Genomic DNA, 18,886 nt, shown 5'->3' with positions numbered 1-18,886 from the left:
TATATATATATATATATATATATATATATATATATATATATATATATATATATATATATATATATATATATGTCTTAATAAGGTTATCCAAAAAATAGTGCTCGATACCGTAGTAGAGCGCAATATATGTATGTGTGGGAAAAAAAATCACAAGACTACTTCATCTCTACAGGCCTGTTTCATGAGGGGTTCCCTCAATCATCAGGAGATTTCTGATGATTGAGGGAACCCCCTCATGAAACAGGCCTGTAGAGATGAAGTAGTCTTGTGATTTTTTTCCCCACACATACATATATATATATATATATATATATATATATATATATATATATATATATATATATATATATATATAATGATACCTGGGATTTATATAGCGCTTTTCTAAGTACCCAAAGTCGCTTTACATGTAGAACCCATCATTCATTCACACCTGGTGGTGGTAAGCTACTTTCATAGCCACAGCTGCCCTGGGGTAGACTGACGGAAGCGTGGCTGCAATTTCCGACCACCACCTATCATTCATCATTCAATTCACCGGTGTGAGTGGCACCGGTGAATTGAATATATAAAACATTGCACAAATATAACAAACAAATGTTCTCTCAGCACAGGCATGGAGCTGTGTAGCATTTGTCTGTGACAGAATGACATCACACTAAGACATTCAGTGACAGTTTTCCAGTGTTTATCAGTCATTTTTATTTACTTATTTAGAATTTGGTACAGTAAAAACCTTTTAAACAAAGTGTTTGCTAGTGAAATTTTCTGAAATTTGTAGGTATATTCTTGCTATCATTTACATTTTAGGAATGTATGATATGGTTTTTTAGAGAAATGTTTTGACATTTTGTTATTATTGTTAATATTGTCTGGAATCAATTTTTGGCAGCAGCAAAGTGGCCATTTGGGTAGTTTTTAGCTTTGTAAAGAGTATTTCTACAAGTAAACAGTACAGTAGGTACTTGATTTATATACAGCAGGGGTGCTCATTACGTCGATCGCGAGCTACCGGTCGATCTCGGAGGGTGTGTCAGTCGATCACCAGCCAGGCATTAAAAAAATAGTCCTAAAAATGAGCGATCATAAATCTTCACTATGACGTCACTTTCGTCACTTGATTGACATTCACGGCACCCGAGGGTCTTCTGAGATGACGCTGGCTGCTGCCAGCTCATTAAAATTACCGACTGGAATTTTAACAGACTCTGGCGCCGTACCTGTCGTCAAAACTCCAAAGACCGACTGCACAGTTGCACAGTTGCGCTAACAAAACAAGAGTCTCAGAAAGCTGGCGTGCACAAGCTAGCAAGCTACGGAGTTTGCCGACACTGTATTTCTTGTAAAGTGTATACAAAGGAGTACGGAAGCTGGATAAATAAGATGCCAAAAACCAACCACTTTCATGTGGTATTGGACAGAAAGGAGGACTTTTTTCTCCTCCATTCGAAAATGCGGACGTTTTTAGCACCACTGTCTGATTCCAATCAATGCAAGTCATCAGAATCAGGTAATTCACCAACTTATATTCTTGTCTTCATGAAAGAAAGGAATCTATATGTGTTAAACATGCTTGTATTATCTTTAAACACCTTTTACTTATTAACAATATGTGTTAAACATGCTTGTATTATCTTTAAACACCTTTAACTTATTAACAATATTAACTATATGTGTTAAACATGCTTGTATTATCATTAAACACATTTAACTTGTTAACAATATTAACTATATGTGTTAAACATGCTTGTATTATCTTTAAACACCTTTAACTTATTAATAATATTAACTATATGTATTAAACATGCTTGTATTATCATTAAACACCTTTAACTTGTTAACAATATTAACTATATGTATTAAACATGCTTGCATTATCTTTAAACACCTTTAACTTGTTAACAATATTAACTATATGTATTAAACATACTTGTATTATCATAAAACACCTTTAATTTATTAACAATATTAACTATATGTATTAAACATTCTTGTATTATCATTAAACACCTTTAATTTATTAACAATATTAATTATGTGTTAAACATGATTGTATTATCATTAAACACCTTTAATTTATTAACAATATTAACTATATGTGTTAAACATGCTTGCATTATTATTAAACACCTTTAACTTATTAACAAAAACATATATTTCATAAATAAGTAAGTCCATCCATCCATCCATCCATCTATCTTCTTCCGCTTATCCGAGGTCGGGTCGCGGGGGCAGCAGCTTAAGCAGGGAAGCCCAGACTTCCCTCTCCCCAGCCACTTCGTCCAGCTCCTCCCGGGGGATCCCAAGGCGTTCCCAGGCCAGCCGGGAGAGATAGTCTTCCCAGCGTGTCCTGGGTCTTCCCCGTGGCCTCCTACCGGTCGGACGTGCCCGAAACACCTTCCTAGGGAGGCGTTCGGGTGGCATCCTGACCAGATGCCCGAACCACCTCATCTGGCTCCTCTCGATGTGGAGGAGCAGCGGCTTTACTTTGAGCTCCCCCCGAATGACAGAGCTTCTCACCCTATCTCTAAGGGAGAGCCCCGCCACTCGGCGGAGGAAACTCATTTCGGCCGCTTGTACCCGTGATCTTGTCCTTTCGGTCATGACCCAAAGCTCATGACCATAGGTGAGGATGGGAACGTAGATCGACCAGTAAATCGAGAGCTTTGCCTTCTGGCTCAGCTCCTTCTTCACCACAACGGATCGATACAGCGTCCGCATTACTGAAGACGCCGCACCGATCCGCCTGTCGATCTCACGATCCACTTTTCCCTCACTCGTGAACAAGACTCCGAGGTACTTGAACTCTTCCACTTGGGGCAAGATCTCCTCCCCAACCCGGAGATGGCACTCCACCCTTTTCCGGGCGAGAACCATGGACTCGGATTTGGAGGTGCTGATTCCCATCCCAGTCGCTTCACACTCAGCTGTGAACCGATCCAGTGAGAGCTGAAGATCTTGGCCAGATGAAGCCATCAGGACCACATCATCTGCAAAAAGCAGAGACCTAATCCTGCAGCCACCAAACCAGATACTCTCAACGCCTTGACTGCGCCTAGAAATTCTGTCCATAAAGGTTATGAACAGAATCGGTGACAAAGGGCAGCCCTGGCGGAGTCCAACCCTCACTGGAAACGGGTCCGACTTACTGCCGGCAATGCGGACCAAGCTCTGACACTGATCATACAGGGAGCGAACCGCCACAATAAGACAGTCCGTTACCCCATACTCTCTGAGCACTCCCCACAGGACTTCCCGGGGTACACGGTCGAATGCCTTCTCCTAGTCCACAAAGCACATGTAGACTGGTTGAGCAAACTCCCATGCACCCTCAAGGACCCTGCCGAGAGTATAGAGCTGGTCCACAGTTCCACGACCAGGACGAAAACCACACTGTTCCTCCTGAATCCGAGGTTCGACTATCCGGCGTAGCCTCCTCTCCAGTACACCTGAATAGACCTTACCGGGAAGGCTGAGGAGTGTGATCCCACGATAGTTGGAACACACCCTCCGGTTCCCCTTCTTAAAGAGAGGAACCACCATCCCGGTCTGCCAATCTAGAGGTACCGCCCCCGATGTCCACGCGATGTTGCAGAGTCTTGTCAACCAAGACAGCCCCACAACATCCAGAGCCTTAAGGAACTCATCGAGGAGCTTTTTAACTACCTCGGCAACCTCAGCCCCAGAAATAGGAGAGCCCACCACAGATTCCCCAGGCCCTGCTTCCTCATAGGAAGACGTGCTGGTAGGATTGAGGAGGTCTTCGAAGTATTCCCTCCACCGATCCACAACATCCGCAGTCGAGGTCAGCAGAACACCATCCTCACCATACACGGTGTTGACATTGCACTGCTTCCCCTTCCTGAGGCGGCGGATGGTGGTCCAGAATCGCTTCAAAGCCGTCCGGAAGTCGTTTTCCATGGCTTCCCCGAACTCCTCCCATGTCCGAGTTTTTGCCTCCGTGACCGCTGAAGCCGCACACCGCTTGGCCTGTCGGTACCTGTCTGCTGCCTCCGGAGTCCTATGAGCCAAAAAAGCCCGATACGACTCTTTCTTCAGCTTGACGGCATCCCTTATCGCTGGTGTCCACCAGCGGGTTCTAGGATTACCGCCATGACAGGCACCAACCACCCTGCGGCCACAGCTCCAATCGGCCGCCTCGACAATAGAGGCACGGAACATCGTCCACTCGGACTCAATGTCTAGTGCCTCCCTCGTGACATGTTCAAAGTTCTTCCGGAGGTGGGAATTGAAACTCTCTCTGACAGGAGACTCTGCCAGACGTTCCCAGCAAACTCTCACAATGCGTTTGGGCCTGCCAGGTCTGTCCGGCATCCTCCCCCACCATCGCAGCCAACTCACCACCAGGTGGTGATCGGTAGAAAGCTCCGCCCCTCTCTTCACCCGAGTGTCCAAAACATGAGACAGCAAATCCGATGACACAACTACAAAGTCGATCATGGAACTGCGGCCTAGGGTGTCCTGGTGCCAAGTGCACATATGGACACCCTTATGTTTGAACATGGTGTTTGTTATTGACAATCTGTGATGAGCACAAAAGTCCAATAACAAAACACCACTCGGATTCAGATCCGGGCGGCCATTCTTCCCAATCACGCCTCTCCAGGTTTCACTGTCGTTGCCAACATGAGCGTTGAAGTCCCCCAGTAGAACGAGGGAATCACCCGGGGGAGCACTCTCCAGTACTCCCTCGAGTGAATCCAAAAAGGGTGGGTAATCTGAGCTGCCGTTTGGCGCGTAAGCGCAAACAACAGTCAGGACCCGTCCCCCCACCCGAAGGCGGAGGGAGGCTACCCTCTCGTCCACCGGGTTGAACTCCAACATGCAGGCTTTGAGCCGGGGGGCAACAAGAATTGCCACCCCAGCCCGTATATATATATATATATATATATATACACGAATACAGTCGCGATCAAAAGTGTACATACACTTGTAAAGAACATCATGTCATGGCTGTCAATCATTTCTACAACTCTTATTTTTTTGTGATGTAGTGATTGGAGCACATACTTGTTGGTGACAAAAAAACATTCATGAAGTTTGCTTCTTTTATGAATTTATTATGGCTCTACTGAAAATGTGAGCAAATGTGCTGGGTCAAAAGTATACATACAGCAATGTTAATATTTGCTTACATGTCCCTTGGCAAGTTTACCTGCAATAAGGCGCTTTTGGTAGCCATCCGCAAGCTTCTTCTTGATTTTTTGACCACAACATTGCTGCAGTTCAGCTAAATGTGTTGCTTTTCTGACATGGACTTGTTTCTTCAGCATTGTCCACACCTTTAAGTCAGGACTTTGGGAAGGCCATTCTAAAACTTTCATTCTAACCTGATTTAGCCATTCCTTTACCACTTTTGAGGTGTGTTTGGGGTCATTGTCCTGTTGGAACACCCAACTGAGCCCAAGACCCAACCTCCGGGCTGATGATTTTAGCTTGTCCTGAAGAATTTGGAGCTAATCCTCCTTTTTCATTGTCCCATTTAAAGCAGCAGTTCCAATGGCAGCAAAACAGGCCCAGAGCATAATACTACCACCACCATGCTTAACGGTAGGGATGGTGTTCCTGGGATTAAAGGCCTCACCTTTTCTCCTCCAAACATTGCTGGGTATTGTGGCCAAACAGCTCCATTTTTGTGTCATCTGACATCACATGGACAAAGATAAGACCTTCTGGAGGAAAGTTCTGTGTTATACCACAAAATAACGTATAGTATCTTATTAATTTATAGCCAAAAATATTTTCATTTTATAGATATTTTCAGAGCAGAATATTGTCCTTAGGGCCCTCTGGCATCCCACGGGTTAACCGTAAGGTCTGGGCCTCTTAAGACTTCACTGTTGGTGCTAATCCACCTGTTTCTTCTTCTTTGTACCAAATTTCAAAGCAAAAGTGAGTCCACAAAATGAAATCTGAATTGGTAAAATCTTTTCAATATCGCTCCTAACATGTGACTGAACAAAGATGGACTCTTCTCGAGCGTGTTTGTCTTCTTGTGTCCTGCAGACGTCAGAGGAGACGAGGAGAAGAGAGAGGCGGAGCCTCCAAGCAGCAGCTCAACACAACACATGACAACAGAAGCTGATGGAGACCACTGTGGAGGATCACAAGCAGACAAGATCTTAGCTCCACTATCAGATAGTGAGGACACAACGTCACACTCTCCTGACACTGATGATGAACACTCTAAAGATGATGCAACATGTCACACTGACAACACTCACTTCAAATGTTCTCACTGTGACAAAACTTTTAATGTTCGTCGCAATATGACAGTACACATGAGAACACACACTGCAGAAAAACCTTTTTCCTGCTCAGAATGTGGTAAACGTTTTGCAGTAAGTCAAAGTTTAAAAGAACACATGAGAATACACACTCGAGAACAACCTTTTGCCTGCTCAGAATGTGGTAAAAGTTTTGTAATGAATGAACATTTAAAAGTACACATGAGAAAACACACTGGAGAAAAACCTTTTTCATGTTCAATCTGTGGTAAAGATTTTACTCGACAGCACCATTTCAAAGCACACATGACAATACACACTGGAGAACAACCTTTTTCCTGCTCAGAATGTGGTAAAAGTTTTGGAAGAAATCGAAGTTTAAAAGCACACATGAGAACACACTGGAGAAAAACCTTATTCCTGCTCAGAATGTGGTAAAAGTTTTGGAAGAAATCGAAGTTTAAAAGCACACACGAGAACACACACTGGAGAAAAACCTTATTCCTGCTCAGAATGTGGTAAAAGTTTTGCAAAAAATCGACGTTTAAAAGCACACATGAGAACACACACTGGAGAAAAACCTGTGAAAGTGTGTAGTTGCAGTGTGTGTGGTGAAGGATTGTCTTCTAAGTACCAGTGTAAGAAACACAAGTGTGCTGGTGAGAACAGCAGCAGCAAATGAAGATGCAGGATTTGAAATAAACTGTCTAAACTTTTACTTTGACCATCTAACAACATCAACACATATAACATGTGTGACATCATTGTTGTGTGTGTAACACAATCTTGTTAATATGATTCTAACATTTATAGATTAGACACTTCAGATTAGTGCTTCTATTTCAGTCAAGTACATGAGTTAATATACACTTTTGTGTACTTTAAAATGAACAGAACAATTGGACTGAAAAGGTGAGAATAAACAGTACATAAAATATGTTACATACAATAAACATTTTATGTGTAGATATTCATAATTCACTGTTATACTTATTCATAATAGTGTTTTGTATATGTTTTTTGAAATAATGAAGGGTTCTATAGATGAAGTCCTTTATATGATGTACATATTTGTTTTACATGTGTTCATACCTTTGCTTTTGTGTACACATAAATCCTTCTTAGTTCATATTTACTGGTTCACATGTGAAACATCTTCTGGACCACTTCTGGAAGCATATTATTATTTACTTTATACATCATTTGAACTGTTGTGTTTTATACAATTTTAAAATGTGTGACTTTATGAATCATTTGTTGGGTCTCTATAATCCATTCTATTAATTGTCTTTATTACTCTGTTGTGTAATATGAATATTGTTGTGTGATTGTTTCATATGTATGTCTCCAGACCTTTATGCAATAAACAATGCATGCTTCAAATGAAGTTGGATACAATAACTGTAGTTAATATTTGTGGGTATGTACTTTATTCTATTTATTATCGCAGTCAATTTTTTAAATGTTTTCTTTCTATGACTTCCATGTAGTTTCCAGTTTACTTCATCATCTAGACTAAGTCAGCCTGGAGGATGTGTGTAATGTTGAGATGTGTTGGAGATGACTTGCTTTGTTTGGATGTTGTCAACCTGTCAATTGTTCTATTTAAACATGTTGTCAGATCTCGCGAGAGGAACAAGCAACCAGCTCTATGACTTCTTCTTTTTACTGGCAGTTTGCAGCCGTGACTTGAAAGGTTCATACTGCCACCTACTGGACTGTAGAATGTAGTGTGGGCCATAGGACAGAAGGAGGAAATCCCGTTAAGAACCTGTGGAGGGCAGCAATACACCTAAGATCTTTTACTAGTCTGCTGGATTCACCTGTGAATATCAAACTAAGGGACCTTATCTTCTCATGTGCTCAAACTGAAATAGCACTGTTTACTCAAACCTGATGGTTTGCTTTCTCCCAGATGAATATGAACATTCACCAAGTGTAGAACATGATATGACTTCATTAATACACTTCATTTTACATACTCAGGAGTCTGCACTTAACCTGCTCTCTGGAATATTCCCCCGGTGACTGTGTGAGTTTTGTGTAAACATGTTGATACACTTTGTTACAAACTGAGAGGAACATCAACCTCTCATAAATATTGTGTGTCTGAACATCCTCACATGACAATTCATCTTCCTATAGACAATCTATTGAAGAAAAGTGTTCATAATAAATATAAAGTTAGTAAAGATGTGAGAGTAAGAAGTAAACAAACCTGTTGTGTGTAACACAACTTGATGTTTTTCATGTTGTCGCTCCTTCTCCTCTTTTGTTGGACAAAGTTCCTCCTCGTACTCTGCTATGGTTCTTTCGCACATTTTCACACAATCACAACACTTTACACTCACACTTGATCTCTGCTTAGCGATGTGTTTTCATCTCTCTTTGTTAGCAGCTAACAAGCTAAGCTAACTAGCAAGCTAAGCTAGCTGGAGAAGTGCGCTCAGACTAATATACAAACAGTTATTATGACTCTATTTAATAGAGTGTAATAAAGGACATATATGTGTACATGGACGCACAGATTAAGAACACTGAACTGTGACGACTGCAATTGTTGTGTATTGAGCTTCATGTTTTGTCTGCACTGTGTTACACCCAGTGACCACCAGGGGGAGTGCCAGGTGGGTTTATATATATTGGGTTGGACTTCCGTTCTGTGTGTGCAAATAAAGCTGTCTAAAGTTTACACCAGCTCCCGACTCGACTCTCGTGATCACATTGCTAAGGTGAACAATGAGTATGACTGTAAGTGTTACCGACTAACAGTCAGTATATAATAGCAATAACGTCTTCACCGTCAGACGCCATCTTGCTTTATCCTCGCCATGTTTGCTTCGCGCGCAGTCTTGTCAGATCTCGCGAGAGAAACGAGTAAAACGAGCTCTCGCCCCCATAGACATCTTATAAGTAGACCCAGCATTGGCTGCTGGAACGCGAGAAATTGGGCGGTCATCTTGAAGTGGTGATGAGGAGCCGGCGAGCAGCCTAAAGTGACAGATGACAGGTAGAAAACAAAGATGGTGTTCAGCGTTTTCCTGCTCAAATGAACGGACTGTTGAAAATAGGAATCGGGGGATTCTTTGTGCAACTTCAAATGTCGAACAAAGTTGGAAGTTGTTGCGTCTCCGTCTGTAATCTTCGAACCACATGTTTTGCATACTGCAATTCGTTTTTTGTTGACCAAGTCGTAGTTTTAATACCCGAACAAAACTATTTTTGGCATCATTTTTCCTCACTGGCGCGTTGTTTGAGAGCTCTTCTTTGTTGGTTGTCCTGCAATTTGATTGGATGAATGCTGTGGGACGAAAATAACGTGGATGTAATTTGATTGGATGTTGTACTGACAGACAGAGACGTACACAATGAAAGATACGGAGCGCTCCTGAATAACTTTTTAATCTTTGGGTTTTGGGGAAAGTAGCAAGTTCTGTCAAGTCAAAAGGCTATACATATGATCGACACCTTTAATATTGCTAAATTAACACAACACACCAGTTTAGGTAATCCCTGCATATTTACTGCTCCTGTTGTGTTCTAATTCAATTAAGTAATTCATTTATACAGCACACATTCTCATATTGTGTATCAATTATGATACATTGTTATATTGTTATATTGCAGTAACAGCCAAACTGGTGTTGAACATATTGACGGACTATCCGTGACTGGTGAATTTATAAAATGACATGTGTTTTTGTAAAACTGAATGTGAAATAAAAAACATTGTTTTTTTTTTTTTGCAAGAAGTGAGAAACAGCGCCCTCTGGCGTGAGTGTAAAAGCTTACAGCACCTGGTATTCCCAGGCGGTCTCCCATCCAAGTACTAACCAGGCCCGACCCTGCTTAGCTTCCGAGATCGGACGAGATCGGGCGTGTTCAGGGTAGTATGGCCGTAAGCCGAAAGACGAGGTAAAAACAACCTTTTTAAATGAAACTCTTACAGACGGGATGGGAGACAATTGTTATTTATCTAAGAGCCTGGCGCGCATGCGTACACTAATGTGCTTTTTCATGCTGTGTGATTGTCTTCCTTTGCTACGGCGGTCAAGTTGCTTTCACGGTGGATATTTGCCTCCGGAGCTCCAGCGGAAGCTCCCCCTCACTGTGCCCACACTGCTCTCTCATGCTGCGGGGAGATTGCAGGAGAGGTGCCGCTCTCAACACTACTTTATGCTTAGGGACCGTCAACAAACTACTATTGTCTTCGAAGATGTATATCTGCTACATCAAAACACTGATTCATCTAAAAGAGGTCAAATAAATAGTCCTACATTTTTAATATCGTTCCTGATTTTATATTTTAAACATTTTTTTAATGTAAACAATAATTATTTGTTTTAAAAGTCTCCATGTCATCATGCAACGTAGTAACCAAATTCCACTGTTTTATTTTAAAATAGGATCAAAAACATTTTGATATTAAAAATAAATGTTTCTTTTCAATAGATTCCTGGTCATATGACCTAAAATCCCAAATTCACTTGATATTTGAAGTGTTTTCTCTAATGTGTTTCACACCTTTTTGTTTTAAAAAGTAAGTTTAATTGGATTTTATATAAATTTGTAATATTGAAAACCATGGTTTCATTTTTAGCTCCCGCAACAACTACGACTATCCAACATAAAACCAACTTGACTCTCATTTGGAGCTAATAAAAATGTTGATAATTATCTGTATAATATTTATCATGCACATGATTTTTATTAAAAAACGTATCTTTTCTTTTAATTTTTTTTAATAAAACCCTATTTTAAAATAAAAGGGTGTGCGTTACACTAAAAGGTTAGCATGACTAATAAGTGGAATTAGGTTACTGAGTTGCATGACATGGAGACTATTGGGAAAATATCCTTATTGTTTTATATTAAATATGGATGTATTGTTAAAATTATGAAATAATGGGCATGCACAATAAGGAGGTATGACTAATTATTTACCTTCTTTTAGATGAGTCAGTGTTTTGATGTAGATGAATACATTTTTCAAGGTAATGGTTATTTATTGACGGTCTCTACGCATAAAGTAGTGTTGAATACCAGGTGCTGTAATCTTTGACACTCACGCCAGAGGGCGCTACAAAGTGCTGAGACTACAGCTGTTGTGATTCATGTATTGCTTTAATTGCAACTATTCCAAAATGAGGGAATATATTCGGTTATTATAATACAATTCCACTAAATATTTACAACTACAGTTGAAAGTACAAACCTTTACAACAGGATTTAAAACACAAATACCAACTAGAGCAATATTTAGATTGATTTAAAAATAATGGTGTGGTCTTTTGCAGTCAGTCAACCTCGCCCACGCCTCCTACCACTCCGTCCTGCATGAAGCTGAGGAGCCACGACTCGTCTCGCTCTGATCAGCCAACTTATCATTTAAAGGGGTCATATAAGCTACTGTTTATTTACCAAAATAAGTTGTATGTCTTTGTTTTGAAAATGTAAAAGTTTATAATTATTTTCAGGATGTTGAAATAGTTGTACTGGGGGTGGGGGGGAAGAGCTGGTTACTTGTTTCTCTCGCGAGATCTGGAAAAGAGCTGGTTTCTACTTGTTTCTCTCGCGAGATCTGGAAAAGAGCTGGTTAATTGTTTCTCTCGCGAGATCTGACAAGACTGCGCGCGAAGCAAACAGGGCGAGGATAAAGCAAGATGGCGTCTGACGGTGAAGACGTTATTGCAGTCGTCACAGTTCAGTGTTCTTAATCTGTGCGTCCATGTACACATATATGTCCTTTATTACACTCTATTAAATAGAGTCATAATAACTGTTTGTATATTAGTCTGAGCGCACTTTGATGCTTCTCCAGCTAGCTTAGCTTGCTAGTTAGCTTAGCTTGTTAGCTGCTAACAAAGAGAGATGAAAACACATCGCTAAGCAGAGATCAAGTGTGAGTGTAAAGTGTTGTGATTGTGTGAAAATGTGCGAAAGAACCATAGCAGAGTACGAGGAGGAACTTTGTCCAACAAAAGAGGAGAAGGAGCGACAACATGAAAAACATCAAGTTGTGTTACACACAACAGGTTTGTTTACTTCTTACTCTCACATCTTTACTAACTTTATATTTATTATTAACACTTTTCTTCAATAGATTGTCTATAGGAAGATGAATTGTCATGTGAGGATGTTCAGACACACAATATTTATGAGAGGTTGATGTTCCTCTCAGTTTGTAACAAAGTGTATCAACATGTTTACACAAAACTCACACAGTCACCGGGGGAATATTCCAGAGAGCAGGTTAAGTGCAAACTCCTGAGTATATAAATAAGAAAGGTAAGACAAAGTCAGAGTCAGTTACCATGGTAACTGACGCTGTAAACCTAGCCTGCTAGCTGGCAGGTTTGACAAGTTATTTATGTGTGTAAAAGCTATACTGACCTGTTATTTCCTTCATATTGGTGCAGCCATTAACCTACTACAACACCTGCTACATCCACCTACTCAGTGGCCTAGTGGTTAGAGTGTCCGCCCTGAGATCAGTAGCTTGTGTCATACCAAAGACTATACAAATGGGACCCATTACCTCCCTGCTCGGCACTCAGCATCAAGGGTTGGAATTGGGGGTTAAATCACTGTAAAAATGATTCCCGAGCCAACCACCGCTGCTACTCACTGCTCCCCTCACCTCCCAGGGGGTGATCAAGGTTAATGGGTCAAATGCAGAGAACAATCTGGCCACACCTAGTGTGTGTGTGACAATCATTGGTACTTTAACTTTTTAATGTGGCAGTGATTGTGTAAAAAACAAAGCCTGATCTAAAGATGACATCTTGATCTCATACCATCTCAAACCAATTGGCCGTTCATTATTAAGTGAAATGTCTTAAAGTCGCTTAAATTTGTCTTTAACCAAGCAACACTAAGTTTTATCCAGTTACTCGATTAATCGAAAACATTTTCAGTAGAACACTTGATTAATAAAATGTTCAAAAGCTACAGCCCATTATTTTATGTACGATTTAATATTTAGCATGTAGGAGTTAAAATGTGTTTTGTTTGTGTCCTGTAGACATCCATCAGCTGATTGGACACCAAGAAGAATGTCTCTCTCATCTGCAGGGGGACAGTTTCACTTCAGAGGATCCACAGCCCTCACACATGAAAGAGGAAGAGGAGGGAGAGTGTGTTGTAGGGCAGGAGGAGGATGATGTCAGCAAGTTTCCACTGACTGTTGTCTCTGTGAAGACTGAAGAGCATGAAGACAAAGCACCTGAGTCCTCACAGCTTCATCACAGTCCAAGTAAGCACAACATCCACATATCATCTAATACAATGTTTGTGACACATGTTCATCCGGGGGCCACATTTATGACTAAAGATGGAGATATACTTGCTTTTTAACACCACCATTTAAAAATGAATGCTCATCAATCATCAACAGTGTAATTGCTGGGGTGTAACCATGTGACCTAGAGGCCGTCCTCCTTACCTCACGTGGTCAAATGAAGGCAAACATTCAATATGGCTACTGTTTATTTACCTTTAGCAGCACATATGTCAGCATATTTCAAAGGTTTAAAGATAAGAGATGTATACCAAGTACCATTTTTTTTCCCGTACTGGTTCCTAATTATGTCGTCCATGAAGATTCTGGACTAACGACACAACTATTTGTATTTTTAATTCCAGCTGACTGACGTAGTAACTATGACACGTTGTCACATTGAGTTCAGCTGCCGCTGCTACACATTAAAATCAGCTTTGAATAATGACAAATAAGGAAGCAACAACACGCAAAAGTGTGATGTGTGTGTTATTGACAAGAAGATGACATAACTGCATTTCACCTTGCACTGCACACATAGTTGACTTCTTTAAGACTTCAAATAAACAGCTGTTTTTTTTTGGTTTGTGTTTTTTCTTCTTTATTTAGCCAGGTAAAAATCCCATAGAGATTAAAGATCTCTTTTCCAAGGGAGACCTGGCCAAGAGGGCAGCAGCAAGGTTAGATTAAAAACAGTAAACAACACATAAAACATCAAATGTACAACATTAAAACTTGCTGACATAACACATGTGCATACAGACAAGGTAGACTGCAATCCTTTCACAGAAGCTTTAAACTCATTCAATGTAACAAGGGTTTGAAGTTGAATATTGGATTGTAGGTTATTCCAAGCCTTCACTGCTGAAAACCTAAATGCTTTCTTGCCCAGTTCAGTTCTTACTTTGGGGACGACAAATTGCGATCATTCATTGAATGAAGATTGTGACTTCCTTGTTTCTTTCTTTGTTAAAATACAAGACAGATAGGATGGGGTGATACCCAGAATAGTTTTGTAGATGAACACATACCAATGATTGAGGCGTCGAGCACATAAAGATGTTCAGTTAACCATTGAGTATAACACACAATGGTGAGTAAGTTAACCATTGAGTATAACACAATGTTGAGTAAGTTAGCCATTGAGTATAACACACAATGGTGAGTAAGTTAACCATTGAGTATAACACACAATGGTGAGTAAGTTGGTGATGAATGTCAGTGCCCCGTGGTACACACTATCCAGCTTGTGGAGACAACCAGCAGTAGCATTCATGTACAACACATCTCCATAGTCAATTACAGGTAAAAAGGTTGTTTCCACCAATTTCTGTTTCACATTAAAAGAAAAGCAAGACTTGTTTCTATAATAAAATCCCAGTAAAAGTTTCAGATTTTTTTTACAACATACTGAATGTGCCCTTTAAAACTCAAGTGGTCATCAATTAAAAATCCTAAATATTTAAAAGCAGATACTAACACAATTTGTTGCCCATTTATTGTTCAAATGTTCTCACACAGTGCTGATCTTACAGTTTTTGATGTGGTTAAGAACATACACTTTTGTTTTCTCTGCATTTAAAAGCAGTTGAAGATAGCAAAGTTGTTCTTGTACTCTGTCAAATGCATGTTGTAGATATTTAAAGGCCTCAGCAGGAGTGGGTGCTGTGCAGTATATGACAGTATCATCAGCGTAGGAATGGAAAGTTGAGTTCGGAATATTCTGTCCAAGATTATTAATTATTAATTAATAATGGGCCCAACACAGAACCTTGAGGGACACCCTTTTCCACTTGCAGTACGTCCGAGAAGGAACCTTCTATCTGAACAACCTGAGTTCTGCTTGTGAGGTCATTTGCAAACCATCCAACTGCTTGCTGAGAAAAACCAATAGCTGAAAGACGTTTGATTAAAATGACATGATCAACAGTATCAAATGCCTTTGAAAAGTCAATAAAGAGGGACAGACAGCACTGCTTCTTGTCAAGAGCTTCAGTTACATCATTTATAAACTTCATAGCAGCAGTAACAGTACTGTGATTTCTGCCAAAACCTGACTGAAATGGTGACAGAATAAAGTTGGTGTCCAAAAAGTATTTTATCTGTTCACTGATAAGGGATTCAAGCACTTTTTCCAGAACAGAGAGTTTAGAGATCGGTCTGTAATTATTTAGATTACTAGGGTCACCTCCTTTTAATAGGGGGATTACAAGGACAGATTTCCAATCCAAGGGGATTTCATTTGAAATTAGAGTAAGGTTAAAAATGTGAGTCAGTGGTCCAGCTATAATTTCACCTGCCAACTTTAGGAAAAGCGGCTCCAACTTATCTGAGCCAGCTGGCTTTCTAGGTTTAAGTTGTTTTAGAGCAGGGGTGCCCACACTTTTTCTGCAGGCGAGCTACTTTTCAATTGATCAAGTCGTGGGGATCTACCTCATTCATATATATCATTTATATTTACTTATTTATGAAAGATATGTTTTTGTTAACAAGTGAAAGGTGTTTGATGATAATGCAAGCATGTTTAACACATATAGTTAATATTGTTAATACATTAAAGGTGTTTAATGATAATACAAGAATGTTTAATACATATAGTTAATATAGTTAACGAGTTAAAGGTGTTTAAAGATAATGCAAGCATGTTTATCACATATAGTTAATATTGTTAAGAAGTTAAAGGTGTTTAATGATAATACAAGCATGTTTAACACATATAGTTAATATTGTTAATACATTAAAGGTGTTTAATGATAATACAAGAATGTTTAATACATGTAGTTAATATTGTTAACAAGTTAAAGGTGTTTAATGATAATACAAGCATGTTTAACACATATAGTTAATATTGTTAACAAGTTAAAGGTGTTTAATGATAATACAAACATGTTTAACACATATAGTTAATATTGTTAACAAGTTAAAGGTGTTTAAAGATAATACAAACATGTTTAACACATATAGTTAATATTGTTAACAAGTTAAAGGTGTTTAATGATAATACAAGCATGTTTAACACATATAGATTCCTTTCTTTCATGAAGACAAGAATATAAGTTGGTGTATTACCTGATTGTGATGACTTGCATTGATAGGAATCAGACGGTGGTGCTGATAACGTCCGCATTTTCAAATGGAGGAGAAAAAAAGTCCTCCTTTCTGTCCAATACCACATGAAAGTGGTTGGTTTTTGGCATCTTATTTGTCCAGCTTCCGTACTCCTTTGTATACACTTTACAAGAAATACATTGGCGGCAAACTCCGTAGCTTGCTAGCTTGTTTACGCCAGCTTTCTGAGACTCTTATTTTGGTAGCGCAGGCAGGATGAAGCAGCGCTTTTATTGTGCAACTGTGCAGTCGGTCTTTGGAGTTTTGACGACAGGTACGGCGCCAGAGTCTGTTGAAATAAAGTGTTTCTCGCCTTCCAGTCGGTAATTTTTTCTTAGTAATGTGCTGGCAGCAGCCAGCGTCATCTCAGAAGACCCTCGGGTGCCGTGAATGTCAATCAAGTGACGAAAGTGACAACATAGTGAAGATTTATTATCGCTCATTTTTAGGACTATTTTTTTAATGCCTGGCTGGCGATCGACTGACACACCCTCCGAGATCAACCGGTAGCTCGCGATCGACGTAATGAGCACCCCTGACTTAGAGCCCTCATGACCTCTGTTGTGGTAAAGGGCGTAAAGTTAAAAACCTGAGTATTTTCAACGGTTCTTTCCGGAGTTAGCGGAACTTCAGTAGAGTTGTCAGAATTATAGAGAAAACCAGAGTTAATAAAATGATTATTATAATGACTACCCATTTCTCTTCTGTCACTTACTCTGACACCATCAACAAGTATACTAGGTGGGAGATTGACTGAATTACAGCAGGCGGACAAAGATTTGATGATTTTCCAAAACTTCTTTGGGTGTTTGATGTTTTCAGTTGTTGTGGAGAAATACAATTCTGATTTGACTTTCCGAAGGAGAGAGGTAAATTGATTTCTTAATTGTCTAAAATTCAACCAATCTGCTTCTAACCCTGACTTGCGTGCCTTGGCCCAAGCAGCATTACGCTCATGCAATACATCTGACAGGTCCGATGTAAACCACTGATTGTCACGTCCTTTAACCCTACATTTTCTAAAAGGGGCATGTTTGTTCACTATACTCAAGAAGTTTTCGTGAAAATATTTCCAAGCCAGTTCAACATTATCAAAAAGAGCAATTCTATCCCAATTAAAAAGATGCAAGTCATGTAAAAAAGCTTGCGTCTCAAATAATTTCATATAATGTTTTTCAAGAAGACGAGGCTTGCTTTTAGGAATCCTTGTGTCTCGCACTACTGCAATCACACTGATCACTCACATCATTAGGGAAAACACCAGATGCAACACATTTAAAGGGCATATTTGTTAGAATTAAGTCAATGAGTGTAGCTTTTTGAGGGCATTTAGGATTAGGTCTTGTAGCTGAGTTAATTAATTGTGTTAAATTTAGAGATTGACACTGTGCTTTCAAAGAGTCAGACACAGATGTGAGCCAGTCCCAGTTCAAATCACTATTTCATTGTATTTCAGTTGAGACAGAAACTTCACAAGAGTAGATAGGGAATTACTAGGGGCAGATGGAGGCCTATAACACCCCACTACCATAATGTGGTGATTTCTAGCTAATTCAATTTCAAGTGCTAACAGTTCAAGTTCTTTACTTACTGATTCAGAGAGCACTAATTTAACATCAAACCTCTGCTTAATATATATGGCCACTCCACCACCTTTTCTTTGTTGGTCAGTACGATAGACATTATAGCCATGAATGTAAATATCTTTATCAAGCACAGATTGTTTAAGCCAAGTTTCAGATAAGACTACAATATCAGCATTTGTTGAGTTCATCCAGATCTTTATCATATCCAGTTTAGGGAGTAAACTCCAAACATTGATATGAATAATCCCAAGACCAGATCTAGTTTTAAAATCTGCAGGTGTAAAACATTGTGTAGGTGTATCAGGGCCTGGATTAGTCTCAACATTTCCTGAGAGCAATAACAATAATATAACTAAACATTTGCGCTTAAAGTTACCATCTTTTGAGTCGGTCTTTAATCTGTTAAGGTAAGTGCTCACAATAGGGGAGGATGCAGTAATGTTGACGTGATCTCTCAAAACAAGGAAACAATAAGAATGAATGGACTCTACCATAGTATGCAGCCATTTGGTTTTGTCCAAAGTCACAGAAATCTTCAACTGAGATAAGGCCGAGGTTATTTTGTAGCTGCCACTATGATGACATGTCAAATTATCAAATATGTCAAACTGTGCATCTTGAAGTAGCATAGCTCGTGAGTGGGGGTGACCAGACCCATTTGGGAC

The 18,886-nt window shown here is 39.7% G+C and overlaps 1 protein-coding gene and 1 non-coding gene across 6 annotated transcripts in view; one reads left to right on the top strand and one right to left on the bottom strand.

The window, feature by feature from the left end:
* Positions 1–10,033: 10,033 nt before the first annotated feature.
* LOC133614020 (5S ribosomal RNA) lies at positions 10,034–10,152 on the bottom strand. Its single transcript, XR_009816529.1, has one exon. It is a non-coding gene; the product is annotated as a 5S ribosomal RNA (ribosomal RNA).
* Positions 10,153–11,870: 1,718 nt separating this feature from the next.
* Positions 11,871–18,886, top strand: part of LOC133613919 (uncharacterized) — a 123,603-nt gene continuing 116,587 nt past the window's right edge. For 4 of the 5 annotated variants that reach the window (XM_072914393.1, XM_072914390.1, XM_072914392.1 and 1 more), the window contains exons 1-2: positions 11,871–12,283; positions 13,273–13,503. In XM_072914393.1, the coding sequence (XP_072770494.1) occupies positions 12,181–12,283; positions 13,273–13,503 (334 nt within the window). In that variant the 5' untranslated portion in view covers positions 11,871–12,180. The remainder of the gene's footprint in view (positions 12,284–13,272; positions 13,504–18,886) is intronic. The other variant, XM_072914391.1, reaches the window with a different exon arrangement.

This window comes from Nerophis lumbriciformis, linkage group LG13 (assembly GCF_033978685.3).
Source record: "Nerophis lumbriciformis linkage group LG13, RoL_Nlum_v2.1, whole genome shotgun sequence".
Lineage (NCBI taxonomy): Eukaryota > Metazoa > Chordata > Actinopteri > Syngnathiformes > Syngnathidae > Nerophis > Nerophis lumbriciformis.
The sequence above is the reverse complement of the archived record's forward strand: the minus strand, read 5'-3'. Positions and strand labels throughout refer to the sequence as shown.